Source organism: Alosa sapidissima, chromosome 24 (assembly GCF_018492685.1).
Source record: "Alosa sapidissima isolate fAloSap1 chromosome 24, fAloSap1.pri, whole genome shotgun sequence".
NCBI lineage: Eukaryota > Metazoa > Chordata > Actinopteri > Clupeiformes > Clupeidae > Alosa > Alosa sapidissima.
In genome coordinates, this window is record NC_055980.1 from 20,918,618 (window position 1) to 20,935,966 (window position 17,349).

The 17,349-nt window shown below is 42.9% G+C and overlaps 2 protein-coding genes across 2 annotated transcripts; one reads left to right on the forward strand and one right to left on the reverse strand.

The window, feature by feature from the left end:
* The first annotated feature begins 1,875 nt into the window (after positions 1 to 1,875).
* timm23a (translocase of inner mitochondrial membrane 23 homolog a (yeast)) lies at positions 1,876 to 5,021 on the forward strand. The gene is made up of 7 exons (XM_042083600.1): positions 1,876 to 2,248; positions 2,455 to 2,513; positions 2,633 to 2,726; positions 2,834 to 2,918; positions 3,346 to 3,404; positions 3,694 to 3,804; positions 4,196 to 5,021. The coding sequence occupies exons 1-7, from the start codon at positions 2,143 to 2,145 to the stop codon at positions 4,306 to 4,308; spliced, it is 627 nt and encodes a 208-aa protein (XP_041939534.1). The 5' UTR covers positions 1,876 to 2,142; the 3' UTR covers positions 4,309 to 5,021.
* Positions 5,022 to 5,451: 430 nt separating this feature from the next.
* zgc:112285 (uncharacterized protein LOC561476 homolog) lies at positions 5,452 to 15,468 on the reverse strand. Its single transcript, XM_042083942.1, has 6 exons — positions 15,327 to 15,468; positions 13,394 to 13,503; positions 13,035 to 13,129; positions 11,352 to 11,632; positions 7,505 to 7,668; positions 5,452 to 6,850 (listed from the first exon to the last, which is right to left on the reverse strand). The coding sequence occupies exons 1-6, from the start codon at positions 15,466 to 15,468 to the stop codon at positions 6,671 to 6,673; spliced, it is 972 nt and encodes a 323-aa protein (XP_041939876.1). The 3' UTR covers positions 5,452 to 6,670.
* Positions 15,469 to 17,349: the final 1,881 nt, after the last annotated feature.

A 17,349-nucleotide genomic window follows, 5' to 3' on the forward strand; every position in this document is an offset into this window, starting at 1 on the left:
TCCACTGGTGTTCTGGTTGACACACCATGACTTCACAGTTAACTTTTCATTATTTCTGACTGTTTTAGTCTGCATGTGCGTTCTTTTGTTATGTGTCATATGAGACAGCCTATGGGTAACCACATTCCCTTCAGGATCAATAAAGTACCTATCTACCACCTTCCGATCTACCTTTTGTTAAGCTTTGAGATGTCAAAGGTAAGTGATGTTAAGGGTATAACAAGCTAAAGCTCGTTATAAACTGTATGAGAAATGTTGAAAATAATTATTTGTCTGGTACACTTAAGTGGGTAGATTTTTTTTCTGTTAAACTTTACCAGTAGCATATTGGCTATGTAAGGGGTACACCCAGGGCCGCGGCCTACTCTTTCCTTGGTTTGTCCCTGACCTCTGTTAGGCTACTGTAATGGGCAATTACGCCGTTCTTAACAACCTAATCTTAGGCCTATTTGCCACACTGATTTGACTGATGACTAACTTTAACTAATACCTTTAGTAACTTTAGGCCAATATTATTATTTCTTTTGAAAAAGATAATTTCCTTTAGGATTAATTAAGTAGGCCTACATGTTTTGTAGGATATAGACCTACGCCTGAATGTCTCCAACATTATAGAATGCTGGCTAGCAAAATCAGGCCTTTTCATGTTTTCAAACTTGTCAGATGTTTTCAAATATAGGATGTGATCAACCCTAATCTAACCTAAATTGGTTTGCTTAAAGTGAAAATTGTGACTGTCCTAGACCAATCCTTCAAAAAGATGTAGTTTTAATTGTGTAAAAGACAAAAACCTGTGCAGCTTATGCTGTTATAGCCTATGCTATAGGCCTAATATCTTAGGCTACTTTGCAAGTAAAACAGTGGCAGAAAGAACATTGCCCAAATGGTCCCTACAACTTAAAGGTGCCTGCCATGTGTAATAATTAAGGGTAAAAATATCCAAAAAATGAGCTACACGCATCAAAAGAATGAGAAGAAATTAGGGCGATGATGTCATTTAAAAAATGACAAGGTATAGTGCTGCAGAGATATCAAGTGAATTAGCATGCTAAATTACTAGCCACAGCCCGACAGGTGTCATAATACCAGTTTCGGCCATGGGAGGCGGTATGCGGGCAACAGCCAAACTGCAATACACATGTCTCGGTTGTTACTCTAGGGTAGACCAACTCACTTTCTGGAGGTATACTGCCCCCATATTTTATGGAATGTGGAGTATGAATTTTCTTTGGGGGTAATATTACACATGGCACCTTTAAGGCCTAGCAGCCCTGCAGATTCACTTGAATTCTGAACTGGTATAAATAGCCAAATGGAGATAACTTCACATTTATAATTTATCATGACCATGTGTGATGAATATATATATATATATATATATATATATATATATATATATATATATATATATATATATATATATGTATATTTATAGGCTATACAGTATAACAGAGACTGAGGAGGAGCTTCTATCCTCAAGCAATCTGTATCCTGAACACACAAGACTATATAAACTTTTTTTATTTCTTACACCTTACACACATGCACATGGACTGTACATACACTGCACTTTTTATTCTCTATTGCTATTAAAATATTTCTTGATCTTTCTTTCTTCACACTTGCACAGAAAAAGCTGAACACCAAACGAAATTTCACTACATGCTTTACGTTAGTATTGCTATGTATGTGACAAATAAACCTCATTGTATCCTTGTATCCTTGTATATATAGGCTATTCCAATTTCCACTTTAATTAGGCGTAGTTACAGCCCCAAGAAGTTGCCAACTTCATTTAATCTAGAACTCCTCCATCGCTACAGTCGCAAAATAAATCGTTTTGATATTGCCTCACCCTTTACGACAGCATTGCGTAACTGAAGTCTTTCGCCTTTACGGTAGAACGTGGTGGAGGTCAGATACACCGCTGTCGATTTGGGAACATCCTTGGAAATAACTTCGCTCCCCACGTTTCTGTTTATTTTCACGTAATTTGAAGGACATTAACATATAGTTATAATTTGTTCCTGATCAGACTTTTTTCCAGATTTGCTGGCATCAAGTTGTAGTTAACTAAAATTTAGCAGTTTGTGAACGGCTAACGTTAGCTTGCAAGCTTTGCTAGCTAACTCACTATCGAACATGGATAACAACCCACCCGGTTCGAATGGATTTAAAGGTGGAATGGGTGGCCTTTTTGGTGGAGGAGCCCCTGAGTATTCAAATACAGAGCTCGCTGGAGTGCCATGTAAGTAACATTAACTACTATCAAAATTAGCACATACACAAGGGTCTGTGACAGGCTAACGTGTTCGATTAGCAGGTCGTTTGGTTATTGAACATCAAGGATTCCTAACCATACCTTAGTGGATAACAAGCCGATCAACGACGAGTGACTTTTCGACTATTTATGTCCATGTCAATCTGTAACTTTATTGTTTTTGCCCGTCACAGTGACTGGTATGAGCCCACTCTCGCCGTATCTCAATGTGGACCCACGTTACCTGGTGCAGGTAAGTTAACTTAAGTTTTGTCATGGCAAACTCCCACGCCATTAAAGTCAATGATGTGTCTTGTCTATCAGTTTGGAGTAACGTAGTCTAACCTCTTGGATTTCTATTTTTATTCAAAGGATTCAGAAGAATTTATTCTGCCCATGGGGGCAAGCAAAACTCGTGGTCGTTTCGAATTGGCTTTCTTCACTATCGGTGGATGCTGCATAACAGGCAAGTCCGTCTGAATTAGGAGACAATTAAACTCCTGTCGTCTTAACGATAATTTATTCGATGTTACCGAGAGTGTTTCCTCAGTTGTCCTTATATTATTCCTGCAGGTGCCGCATTCGGAACGGTCAATGGACTCCGTATGGGTCTAAGAGAGACCAGAGATATGGCTTGGTCCAAACCACGAAATGTACAGTAAGTGTCTTGAAATAGTTGTTGAGAGAATCATTTTCTCTTATGGAGGATAGTTGTCTTACTGCTTGCCATTGTATTCAGCACATCCTGTACTCAAGATAATAACATGAAATGATAATGGTGATGACTAAATCTAAACTAAAGCACTACTTACAACTAGTCTTGCTGATCCTAGAACTTACCACCTGACTAGAACTAACTCTCGGTTGTTTAAAAACAGCACTCACTGATGCACTTTTATACACCTTTTTTTAAATTGTCCTAGAATTGTAGAGATACTTGCTTTAAAAAGCTTAAACTGTTTACCATGTTGTTAGTCGCTTTAGTAAAAAATGCGTCACCCAAATGTAATGTAATGTAAATTGTGTGACCGTTCACCTCTGTTGGCCATTTGCTCAACTTGTCTGATCCTGTGTGTTGTTTGTAGGATTCTGAACTTAATCACAAGACAAGGTGCTTCATGGGCAAACACACTGGGCTCTGTGGGTGAGTACACCATTGTATGGCCTCTGAAAACCTCTTCCACGGACCCCCAGCCATTATATTAAATGGAGTAAACAGATTGAATTGTTGTAGATGGAAAAAGTATTGCCTTATTGATTCCCAAATGGACTCAATTGTGTTGCAGCAACAATTCACATATAGGACATAGATTATATAGAAATATGATCTGGTGAAGAAATTCAATATATAATGTGTAAGTTGTCTATTTATTAAGTGCATTATCATCTCAGAGTGATGCCAATCGAGTGCCTCTTTCGGTCTCCCCCCACAGCATTGCTATACAGTGTGTTTGGTGTGGCCATTGAAAAGGCCCGTGGGGCAGAAGATGATATCAACACAATAGCTGCTGGAACTCTCACAGGAATGCTGTTCAAATCCTCAAGTGAGTGGTTGGTCATTGTTTGTTTGTGTGTGTGTGTGTGCTGTTCAAATCCTCAAGTGAGTGGTTGGTCATTGTGTTTGTTTGTGTGTGTGTGTGTGTGTGTGTGTGTGCATGTGTGTGCTGTTCAAATCCTCAAGTGAGTGATTGAGGCTGCTTTTACATGATCTAGGTCATGTGATGTATTGTGTGATGAAGAGATAGAAAGACTTAACGTAAGCCATGATCCATTCTGAAGTATTTTCCCTCCTTTACATTATGTATTACCTATTCTTATATGTAGTTGAGTCTTTCATTGTTTTACCTTAATATAGCTGTACATAGATATGCAATTACTGGACCTAATGTCTATATTCAACTGGTGTGTGTGTGTGTGTGTGTGTGTGTGGGGCAGGTGGTCTCAAAGGTGTTGCAAGAGGAGGCCTCGCAGGCTTGGCTTTGTCCGGATTGTACGCGCTGTACAACAACTGGGATCACCTAAAGGGCTCCACCCCTACCCGCTACTGACCGCCACGCCTCTCCCCAGAGGACACTGGGATACTGGAGGAATTACTGGCTGGGGGACGGGGTGGCCAAACCACAGACTTTTAAAATTTGACTCGGATCACCCTCAACCCATCCTATCCCAACCCAACCCCAAATACCCACCACTTTCCCCTCTTTCTGCTCACTTCACCACTCTGAGGGGGTGATGTGGTTCGGCTTGGCCATTGGGACCAGAAGATCTCTGTTTTAGGTTTTACTCAGCATATTTATTAACCAGGCAAACGATGCCACGAAAAGTGAAGTGTGTAACACTGGTGGTGTTTTTTCTTTCTATTTTTTCTTTCAGTGTTACCCTTTCCTGCGGCCAAACGAGACGAATGTACACACTTAATGGTTGATCTCTGAAGATCATGATGCACTTTCATAGTCCCAACATGTCTTGTGTCAAGCGTACTTGTTAAGTACAATCCTGTTCGGTCAGTGTGTTGATACAGGTCATCGTCTCCAAGTCGTTTTTGACAGGGGTCGTGTCAAAGTTACCAAACTGTCCGTTCTCAAGTGACAGTAGGACTTCATTTGGTCAGCAGTCTATGGTGTGTGTTGAAGGCCTTACCGTTGACTCAACTGTTGGTTGACATGTGTGACTTGAAATGCAGACTTGTTTGAATCTCTCCTCGTACAAATGTGCCCGTGTGGTTAGTCGTGTCCTTAAATAAAACCATGAAAAGTCGTCTATACATAAAGCATTCTTTTGAGTCAGTAATTGTCGGTGAATTGTCGGTTACTGTTGTACTGTCAGTCTTAATTGGGTATTATTGCTAAAATTGCACTAAATGAATGACTTCATAAACATTAGAATGTGTGTTTTATGCTGGAAAGGTTAGATCCAAAATAACGTTAATGTGAAAATATAAGTAAATGTTGTCCGCATAGTCTATTGTACCCATACGTTGTTGTTACAGCAGATGACGCAGAACTTTAAATTGTTCTCTTCATTACTAACTCCGTGAAGTTAAACAAGGAACTAGGCAACAAAGTGAACACCAGGACAAAAGTAGGGAGAAATTCGCAATGATCTCAACATCCTATTTCCCCCAAACTCACTTCAGGGCTATGCACTGTGCCCATGTCACTAATATCAAAACAAACAAATCTTGTTGCTCGTGTAGTGATTTATTAAGAATTAGACGCCGGTTGTGTTTTTATGTGATCATAGTTCATGGTTACATTGTTACTGAATAAACAACACTAGGTGACTCCAAGTTGCCATCTCCGTGGCGAACACATGATTGATGAACAGCTTATGTGCAAACAATAGCATTTACAGTCCGTGTTTCGGCAACTCCCCAAGAGGGAAAATGCCCTTTTCCTATCTCAAGTAGACAATGAGCTGAAAATGGTCCTTAGCGTGTCCATTGTAGGTTATGACAAAATAATCTGAAATATACAAGCCTGCGCTAATGTACAGCACACAGTTGTGACAAATGTTGCACATTCAAACCCGGATGTTTGTGTATGAAAGCCCTGTGTTGTAAAATGTCTTATGTACATTTTGAGGAACTGCAGGACGGAGAGCCCAGAGCAAATGTCCAAACGGGGACAGTAAAGTAAAGTATCAAATCCAAATCAAATCAGTTCAACAGAGCATCTGCAGTGGCTGCAGCATACGGAGACATGGATGACGAGGAAACATTTGGTTGGTGTTTGAGAATAGCGTGAACAATAAATATTTTGTTTTGTTCTATTTTGATTTCACGTATAGGCCTAAAGCTGTTCTGGTAGGAAAACTCACTACATGGAACACCTACAGAGATCTGTATATGCTGTGAAAACTACTGGCTGAACAGGAATGAGAAAGTCATGGTCTGGATACAGAGGCGAGCGCACAATTCTCCTGCAGCGGCGGCTTCCTCGGTTGCACCTGAAGGGGTTGGATGACCCCTCGTTTGCTCACCAGAGACGGAGCGAAAAGAAGGAAGGGGAACAGCATGCACGTTTGGCAACGGCAGTATGCTAGCATGGGAGGTGATGGGCGTCGGGTTCTAGATGTGTTCCAGGGTCTCTGGCGACACGCAGAGAAGCTAAAACAGCAGAGCGCAACATAGTCCTACAGGCATCATGCGGTAACCGAAGCAACTGTTGCTATGGTGATGTTGACCCCGCCCTCCATGAAGAAAGAGGCGTGGAACGGATGGTGGGGTGAAGGGACTACAATCGTTGACTGCAACCTGCACCTCCCTCTAATCAGAGCGCAAGCACAGCTCCCCCTAGTGGCGGGGAGGTTTCAAGCCCTGCGTTACAGGTGAACAGAGCAGGGGTGGAGAGAGAGAGAGTGTGTGTGTAAGGGGATGAGAGAGGTTAAGGAAATGGATGGAGGGAAGGATCAGTGCATGAAGAAATCTCTGATCCTGGTGGCCTCGATCCAGGGGATGTAGGCGGCGGTGCGGGTGAACACGCTGGGCTTGTTCTCCACGGTGCAGCCGATTGGCCCGAAGCTCACCACGCCATGCACCTCCCAGCGGTCCCGGTCCAGTTGGCACAGCAGCGGACCGCCAGAGTCACCCTGAGCAGGACAGAGAACAGATTAGCATCGGAGCGTTGGAGCGTCAGCATCAGGCTAGTTAAAGGAGAGATCGCTCATGAGCGATAGCAAATTAGCGAAATTAATCAATCAATAGAGTTATTGTTTATAGTGTAGTATCACCATGCAACATGGTCTCAATACACTTTACAAACAAAATAAAATCAACCAACAAGTGAAATAATAACAATGATAATAATATTAATAATAATAATAATGATAATAATAATAATACAAAAAAGAATCAAACAATGAACAATAAAACAATGCAAGAAAAATTATTTGAATTAAGCAAACATTTCCAGTCATATTTAACCTTAGCCTACATGGGTATTATGGTGGATTTGAGTCCAGGCCAAAATGTTTAGAAAAATACCATCCATGGGTTTTTCCAGATCCCATCACATATGGTACTGAATGTGGCTAAGGAGCTGGGCTAGCATGCAGTAGCCTGAGAAGCGTGGATTTAATTCCCGGCTTCCACTGTTGCACCCTTGAGCAAGGCACTTAACCCTGAGTTGCTCTGAGGACAGTGAGCCTTGTAATATACACTTGTAATTGGCATATGTAAATGGTTTTCAATAAAAGCGTCTGCTAAATGGATAGATTTAAATGTAAATGTAATGTGCTATTCACCTGACAGGCAGCAGGGGGCCCCTCTGTGTCCCTAAACCCTGCGCAGATCATGGAGTCGCGCACACGGTCCCCCCAGAACTTCTTCTGTCGGCATGTCTTGTAGTCGATGATGGGCAGGCGAGCCTGGTTCAGGGCCTCGGCCAGCGACACGTTCTCCTTCCCACCTGAAAGAGCGGAACACTGGAATAATGACTGTCAACATGGTGGAACAGGGGAGCACTATGTGTCCACGGGGACCCGGGTTCAGCCCGGGTCATTTCCCGATCCCATCCCATCTCTCTCTCCCACTCGCTTCCTATCAGCCTCTTCGCTGTCCTGTCAATAAAGGCAAAACAAGCCAAAAACAACATGGTGGAACAAATAGACGAGTTAGGCCCTGTCTCTGTCTGGTTTTGTCTGTTAAGTGGTTTTAGGTTAGCGTTGTGTTGTTACCTGGAGCCCTGATTTGAATGAAGTCTTTATGTTTCTTGTTGGCTTTCTGATCTGTATAGTCCCAAATTCATTCTACTTTACTATTATTAAAAAAATGTTTGATTAATTGAATGATGAATGATTCATTGAAAATGATTCATTGAACAATCTTAAGAAAACGAGTTCACCTAAATACAAGAGAGCCTGTCTTTTTGCATTAAGCCAAAACAACAATAAAATAACTGATTTGAAACATGTTCTGCAAATTAGGCCAAATATATGTCTTTGCTAGTTTGTTAGTTAGAATAAAAATACTTACTTTGAGCTACTTACTTCAAGTCAAATCTTCTTAAATTAAGACATAAACAGGTAAATTTATCTGAGTAAGTAAATTTACCTTAAATTGTCTTAAATCTTCAATCTTATCTTAAATTAAGATCAAATTACTTTTTCCACTGGCAGATAAATTTACTTGTTTTTATGTCTTAATTTAAGAAGATTTTGACTTATTTTAAGTCAAATAATCTTACAAGAGAGCTCAAAGTAAGTATATTTTTACTAAAAACAATACTACCTAGATTTGTTATCTTAATATAAAATTACAACACTTGGTAAGATATCATTTTTTATGTCTCTCTGAGACATGGCAGAACCAGAAAGAGTTCATAACTCTAAACCAAGCCACTCCCCCAGGTTATGGATATATCCATAAGCCACGCAACCTTGGTCGTGGTGGTGGACTCGCTGTTATCCACCGTGCTGACATCCTGGTCAAAGAGATCCCAGTGAATACTACCTCCTTTGAATGTGTTCACTTCATGTTGACTGGGTCTGCTCAGCTACAGGTTGTTCTTATCTACCGCCCCCCCCCAAAGCCTCTGCCTGCTACCTATCAGAGCTCACCGAACTGCTTGCCACTGTTGCACCTGCTGGGTGATTTTAACATTCATGTCGATTCCAGTAATTGCTCTCTTGCTACTGACCTTTTATCATTGCTGGACTGCTTCAGTCTTACTCAACACGTACATGGCCCCACGCATGACAAAGGCACACCCTGGACCTGGTGTGCTGTGCTTGCATAACCCCCCTCAACCTGCAGTGCACTGACCTGGCTGTCTCTGACCACCACGCTATCCTATTCCTGGTCCCTGTGCGTCTCCCAAAGCAGTGTACCAAACGGCCCATCACCTATAGGAACATCAAACGGGTGTGTACTTCCACTCTATCTGGCTCCCTGGCGACCAATCTCGCCACCCACCACCCCTTCCAAACAGTTGATGACATGGTGGAACATTACAACCGTGCCCTCTCCCTCAGCCTGGACTTTGTAGCTCCTCTCACCACGCGCTACGTGTCTTTCTCTCGTCCTGCCCCTTGGTTCTCCCCTGAGCTCCGCAGGATGAAGACCACGGGTCGTAGGCTCGAGAGACGATACAGAAGATCTGGCCTCACTGTCCATCGTGAAGCATTTAAAGAGCATGTCGCGAACTACAAAGAAGCCCTTTGTCAGGCAAAAACAAGGTATTACTCCACACTAATCAGTAACCAGCAAAAACACCCCAAATTGCTATTCTCCACCATCAACCGTCTTCTTTACCCTCCTGATGCGGCTAAACCCTCAGATGCAGCTGACCTCTGTTCCAGGTTCCTGGATTTCTTCCAGCAGAAGGTGGACACCATCCATCGGCAGCTCCAGTCTCCTGGGCTCTCCCCCTGCCCCACACATGTCTCAACATGACCCTCACCAGTCAGCTGCCTGCTCACCTCGGTGCTGCCTGTCCGCCTTCTCTCCACTAGACGCCGACCAAGTAGAAAAACTGGTCACCTCAGCTAAAACATCAACCAGCAGTCTTGACCCAATGCCCACCACCCTGGTCAAGGCCTGTCTTTCCATTCTCCATCATCCAGTGGAGAACATCATAAATGCATCTCTTGCCCCTGGTGTGGTACCATCCAGCTTCAAAATGGCAGCAGTCATCCCCACTCTCAAAAAGCCAGGCTCAGACCCTGACGACCCTAACAACTATTGTCCGATCTCCAACCTCCCCTTCATCAGCAAAGTCCTGGAAAGAGCAGTGGCTGTCCAGCTTCAACATCACATGTCCCACCATGAGCTCTATGAACCTCTCCAATCTGGTTTCAGAACCCACCATAGCACTGAGACCGCCCTCATTAAAATCACGAATGACCTCCTGCTTACTGCCGACAATGGCCTCATCACCATCCTCATCCTCCTTAACCTTTCTGCAGCTTTTGATACAGTTTCCCACACCATCCTCCTCCGTCGCCTCTCTGAGCTCATCGACCTCAGTGGCACAGTACTGTCCTGGTTCCGGTCCTACCTTACAGGCCGGAAACAGTTCATCACCCTTAATGGCTCCAACTCTGATCCAGCACTCGTCACCAATGGCGTGCCCCAGGGTTCTGTGCTTGGTTCCCATGCTGTTCACCATTTACATGTTACCCCTGGGTCATATTATCCGTAAACATAGACTCAACTTCCACTGCTATGCCGATGACACTCAGCTTTATATCAGCACAAACCCCTCCTCCCATCTCCCACCCTTACAACTTGTCAACTGTCTGCAGGAACTCAAATCATGGATGACCACAAACCTACTCAAACAAAGACAGACCTCATGGTGGTGGCCCCTGCACCACTGCTCAGGAAAATTGGAGACCTGGCCCTGGTTGTGGATGGCTGCTCCATTTCCCCATCTACTGAGGTGCGCAACCTGGGTGTTATTCTGGACTCCACTCTCTCCTTCCAGTCTCACATCAACAATGTCACCAAGTGTGCTTTCTACCACCTAAGAAACATCTCACGACTCCGGCCTTCACTCACACCTTCAGTAACTGAGACACTCATCCACGCCTTCATCACCTCCCGTTTGGACTACTGCAATGGTGTCCTGTCTGGACTGCCCACCAAGGCCCTTAGCAGACTCCAGCATGTCCAGAACTCAGCTGCCAGGGTTTTAACCCACACAAAGCCCTGGCAGCATATCACTCCCATTCTCCAACAGCTCCACTGGTTGCCAGTTAAGTCACGCATCGCCTACAAGATCCTCCTGCTCACCTAGAAATCTCTCCATGGACTCTCACCACAATACCTCACAGATCTCCTCCACCCCTACACTCAGTCACGCTCCCTGCGGTCCTCTGACAAGGACCTGCTGGCCACCCCCCGCACCAGATTGCGGACTTTCTCTGCCAACGCTCCCACACTATGGAACAGTCTACCACTCCATGTCCGCTCTGCCCCGTCCCTGCCCATGTTCAAAAAGCACCTCAAAACATTTATTTTCACCAAGTCCTTTGATCCCTAACCCCCCCCATTGTAAAGCGACCTTGGGTACCATGAAAGGCGCTATATAAGTCCAAGTTATTATTATTATTATTTTTGCAGTGTGTGGGTTGGTGCAGTGTAGCCTACCCCGTGTATCACCCCAGCCAGTCACCCAGCAGTAGTGTCCGGGCTTCAGGTTGATCTGCTTGCGCGGCAGGCAGGCGTAGCGGACGAAGTTGCTGGGCTGGATGTCAGTGCCGGCCTTGACCAGGGCGATATCGTAGTCCAGCTCGCTGTGCGCCGGGTAGCGGAAGCGCTCGTGCCGGTAGATGCGCTTGACAGGGAACATGCGCTCCGGTGTCTCGGAGCGCTTCAGCTGGTGCTTCCCCACGACGATACGCCAGCTTCCAGGATCCTCGGCCTTCCCCCTGCGGAAGAATAGGGGATGTAATAAGGAATATTCAATAATTAATTTAAAATAATTGATCATTTAAAATAATCCACTAATTGTTATGCTTATGCCCGTATGCTATTTACTTTGAATATGCATGGACACATATTGATGTAACTGCACAAATGTTTGTGTTTTGTGTGTGTGTGTGTGTGTGTGTGTGTGTGTGTGTGTGTCTCTGTGTCTGTGTCTGTGTCTGTGTCTGTGTGTGTGTGTGTGTGTGTGTGTGTGTGTGTGTGTGTGTGTAGGAATAAGTCTACAAATTTAGCTAGCCCATCCTGTTCCCTTGGTTCTTTTAATGGAATGTGAGGTTTATTTTAAACTTAATTATCCTCAACATTGTCCCCTGGATCTGTTGCTGTTGGTTTGAAATCTATTCGGATGAGAATCTGCCACATTAATGAAGAAGGTACAGTTATATGATTTTAGTATCCTCCACAACGAACATTGTGTTTTTTAGGCTGCTATGAGCATGTGGATGTGCATATAGAAGCATGGAAGGAGGGAGGTGCATCAGTATAGACCCTTTCATCAATAAAAAAAAAACAATGCTTGCACGTTCTATTTGGGCCCCAATCTACTTCCTCTGCATTAAGATAACATATGGAATGTTAAAAAGGAAGTCTTGTGGGGCCAACTATGATGCTGATAATGGAGCTCTCTTGAAAGGGTCCATACTGGTGATGATTTTATGTGGAGGAGTTATGTTATGTGTTGGTGGTAACATTACATTACATTACATTTAGCAGACACTTCTTGACCAAAGTGACTTACATATGTCAGCTATATTACAAGGGATCACATTGTCCCCGGAGCAACAACCGAAGCTGGGAATTGAACCGACAACTTTCAGGCTACTGCACGCTAGCCCAGCTCCTTAACCACTACACTACCACCACCCCACTACACTACCACCGTAACGTAGCGGCTAAGGAGCTGGGCTAGCATAGAGTAGATGTAGTCTTTAAGTTGTGCGTTCAATTCCTGGCTTTCGCCATTGCGCCCTTGCATAAGGCACTTAACCCTGAGTTGCTACAAGGACAATGGCCCTTGTAAAATAATTGACATGTGTAAGTCACTTTGGATAAGCGTCTGATAATTGACATGTGTAAGTCACTTTGGATAAGCGTCTTGGATAAGCGTATGCACACAGTATGTGATTAATATGCAAGGGTATGCATACAGTATGTGATTAATATGCAAGGGTATGCACACAGTATGTGATTAATATGCAAGAGTATGCACACAGTATGTGATTAATATGCAAGGGTATGCACACAGTATGTGATTAATATGCAAGGGTATGCACACAGTATGTGATTAATATGCAAGGGTATTCGTATGTGAGTAATGTGGGTGGGGATTGTTGTGGTTCTTACTTCTGGAAACAGTGAGCAGCAGTAAGAACCCAGGTCTTGTGAATCAGAGTCCCTCCACACACATGGATGTAGTGCTTACTGCCCCTGGGACGAACCTACACAAAGCAAGGTAACTTGTCTTTTTTGTCATTTTGTGAAACAAGGGTGTATTTTTATTAGGAATTTAACCTTTAACCTTTGGTATCTTTTGCACATTGTCAACTGTTTCATGTATGTGTTACTACGAGCAAAATGACATATGCATGTAACTTACAATATATTTCATTAATTTCAGATGTTTATCCCAGATCTGCACAAAGGACCCTGTGAGACTAAAGTAGCCAGAACAGAGAAGAGAAAGTTTTTTTTTTTTTTTTTACCTGCAGTGAGACTTGCCAGGGCCAGGAGTGAGGCCTGGCTTCGTTGCCGGAGACGATGCGTTCCGCCGTGTTGGGCTTAAAGTGGGCCAGGCCGCAGTCCTTGGGCCAGTCTAGAGGGCGGAGAGGAGGAAGAGGAGAACACTGAGTTGCTGCTGCCTGACAGCTTAACGTCCCACACAGAGGGCCTCACTGATAGCGTCAGAAAGGAAATGGCTGAAAATGTGATGGCCAAGCAACAAAAGGGGCACTTGCAACAAGGCCTTATGTGACAGCAGTATCTACTGAGCTATCGAGTCTGGAGGCAACTCATCTTATTAATGGTCAGTACCAAAGGTTATAGAGCTAAAGGATGTGTGCTGTGTGTCTTTTTGACAGCTTACGGTACTACAAAGTTAACGGCTGAAACGAAATGGACCAAGGAAGGTATTTACATATGGGACCTAGTCTTGTGAAGCTAGATGACATTTACTGATGTGTGTTCACAATCTAGAGACAAATATATTATCATAAATCAGTGATGATGGTCTCCTGGGAGCACATATGTTCAGAGAGAAGTGTTCTTCAACAAAATATTCTTCCTGCACCACAGGGTGGCGCCAAATACCCTTTATCACATAAGGTTCATTCGGACACAACAGTTCTAGGAACACAGCTCTACTAACTGGAGAGACCCCCCTAGCACTACACAGTTCCTAAGTTTCTTTTTTCTGCTTTCACTTGCACATAGTAGGAACTCATATGACACACATTAGTAGCCCACTGATTACATGAACATAAAGTAATGAAACGGGCAGCATTGCTGTTTAGTTAAGCTGCTGAAATGTATTGACAAATTAGAAGCTTACAAATTACAACCTAAAAACAGTTGTAAGGAGTGCTTTTCTAAAACTAGCCAGTTAACATCCTGAAGGTAAGTGAAGATCTTGCAAACGCCAACAATAGTACCGCTGTTGGCTGTGATAAAAGCATTATAGCTTGCATACTGTGTCTCTATATTGTGTCTTTTGACAGTATAATTGGAGATATGTTGATTTGACATTATTGCAGGGCAGTCCAGCCTTGACGAAAGATGTACACAGTGCAGATCACTAGTGGGAATGAAAGATTTGTGTGTATTTCACATGACCATACACTGCCCAAATTAATTTGTAGATGAAACCAAAATTTGTTGCCTACAAAAACTACACCTTAAAAAGTGTCAAATTCTTCCAAATTATTCCTTTAAACATCAAATCAACTACTTTTTACGCACTTATAAAAACACATTTACATTTAAGTCATGAAAAATGACAGTTTTGATTTTTAATATTTTCTTCCTAATCGCTTCATCCTACTGTATTTGCTTGCAAGATTAAAATGTAATTCTGAACATTTTCCCAATTACTCTTCTTCTTATGATGATTTATGTTGTGAGAAAATGGAAAAAGTTTGATTTCAATATTTTCTCCTTAATTGCTGTAACTATTTGCTTGCAAGAGTAAAGGCTCTGAACAACATATATTTCAGGAAATCCAAGGAGTAACAGCAGAAGTAATATAATAAAATCTCATCAGGAGCCGAAGATGCGTTTTAAATGAAAGCAGATTAAAAAGTAATTTGAGATCCAAATTAAAGTGAAAATATTTAAAAAATAGATTTTTATGTTTATGTCTTTCCAAAATCCATCAGCTAAGCTGAAATGGTTGGACTGGTAGGTAATAGATGACAGAAGCACTTTGGTCTTTAAAATGGACCAAAGTGCGAAAATAACATTTGGACTAGAGATAAAGTTCTGATAAAATTCAGATAAAAGTCAACCACAAAATGAATGCAGCTTTAAATTGGATTGTAACTGACTGAAGGCATCCACCTAAATTGAATGGATGGTAAGATTGTAGATGAAGACATTATGAAAACGTTTAAAAAACGTCTGGAAGGTGTCACGGTTTCTCACCCAGGTGGAGGACCTTGTGTTGCGGGTGGAGGCCCGGGGCATAGGCAGGCACGGAGGCCGAAGCAGCTTGCAGAAGCAGGGTTGGGCACAGCAGCAGTAGCAGCAGCACCAGCAATGGGTGGAGCAGACTCCAGGCCTTCATGATTCAAGGCTAACAGCTAGCAGCTAACAGAACCCGCTCTCCATCGGCCAGCATTTATACCCCTGAGTGGTGCTGGGGCTGGCCCTTTGTGCCCATCCATCGGCCGGCACAAAGGGCGGGCGGCCCCCACAAAACATCCACCCAACACCAACCCCCCTCCACCCTCCACCCCACGCCCCCTACAAACAAAACTGGATTGTTCTGGTGGAGCAGCCTGGTGGAGGTAAGTTGGCCCCAGTGCATGATGGGATTTCCATCAGCACTTTCAACTCAACCCAGTCCGCACCCCAGTATCAGGGCGCCGTGCAAAACAACCTAACCACAATGCACAACACCCTCCTTCTGTCCAAGGTCACGCCACCTCCCTCACTCACTCTCTTTTTTTGTAGGTCATCATGGGGGAGGGCCGTGACCTTGAAATGACCTTTATCGTTGATTGTGTTTACATGCACACCAGTATTAGTCATGAAGCTTATCACAGTTGTAATCATTATTCAGGATATGGTGTTTACATGAACACAGAGGAACCTGGATGTAAATATCCCTGTATATGTAATAAATACTAGTATCCTGGTTATTGATTACTACGTTCTATTGCTGCATTATAGTCAGCAACTATCAGAACTTGGGATAGAATGTAAGACTACTGAGATTTCTTTTTGAGTTCTCCATCTGACATAGCCGCAGACCTTCTCAATTGTAATTGAGAGTGTGTCTGGAAAAGCTTAATTGACTTAGACTTCCAACAGGGGCGTAACTAGCAGTGAAATTAAATTTAAACTGGTGCATTAAACTCCTACCAAATTGTTTCAGAAGTGTAGCAATCTTGTAAACGAAGGTTTTAAATGAAGTTGTTTACACAATTCCAAAGAAATACACGTCCATGCCGGATTAGCAATGTTTTAGGGACATTGCAAATGGGCTTCAATGGCCTGGGTTTCATAAAACCAGGATAAGGGCTTGGGTTTCTAAAATAGCCACACAACGTTTACATGCGCCAACACAAAATCAGGATACTTCACGGGAACAGGAAAACACAAATACGGGATAGCCCTTTCATAACTATTGGATACTCAAGTTCATCCAAATGCACTCAGAGTTCTCCAACATTTTGTATGATAATGTGGTTAATTTTACAGATGCCAGTGTTAAGTGTGTGAAGTTTTGTTGCTCTTCAAAAAAACAGAAGCGAGACAAATTGATGACATTTACTGTAGGGAAATGTGACAATAATCAGGAAGTGCACTGAATAAAAAATAAAATAAAAACACTGAATATGGTCCTAATGCCCATCTTCCTTCCACATTCATTTTGCATTTTATATACAGTGAGTATATTATCTGAAACCTTTCACCCATTAATAACTTGGGGAAAAAATAAACACTTTGTTTACAGTAAGCTTTACATTGTTTATCAAGTTACTTTTTGGTCAATACACAGTTTTCATCCCAGTAGACTTTTCAAAAACATATGTCATGGCGATTTACTAAGTCACTGGATCAGAGTTATGGCGAGTATTGAGAGCTCATACACTGTTTTAATCATTTGCAGGAAAAGCTTTCAGAGGATCTCCCTGCACATGCTCTGGCCTCTCCTACCTACATAAAAGAGCTTTGTTGTGCTACAGCATTATAAACTGTACATGTGAATGTGCACGCGCCTGTTCCCAACCGCCTATTCATACACCCCCATTCACCAACTCACACGCACACACACACACATATAAACACACACACACACACGCACACACACACACGCACATACACACACACACACACACACACACACACACACACACACATACACACACACATGCATACACATACACACACACACACACACACACACACACACACACATATAAACACACACACATACATA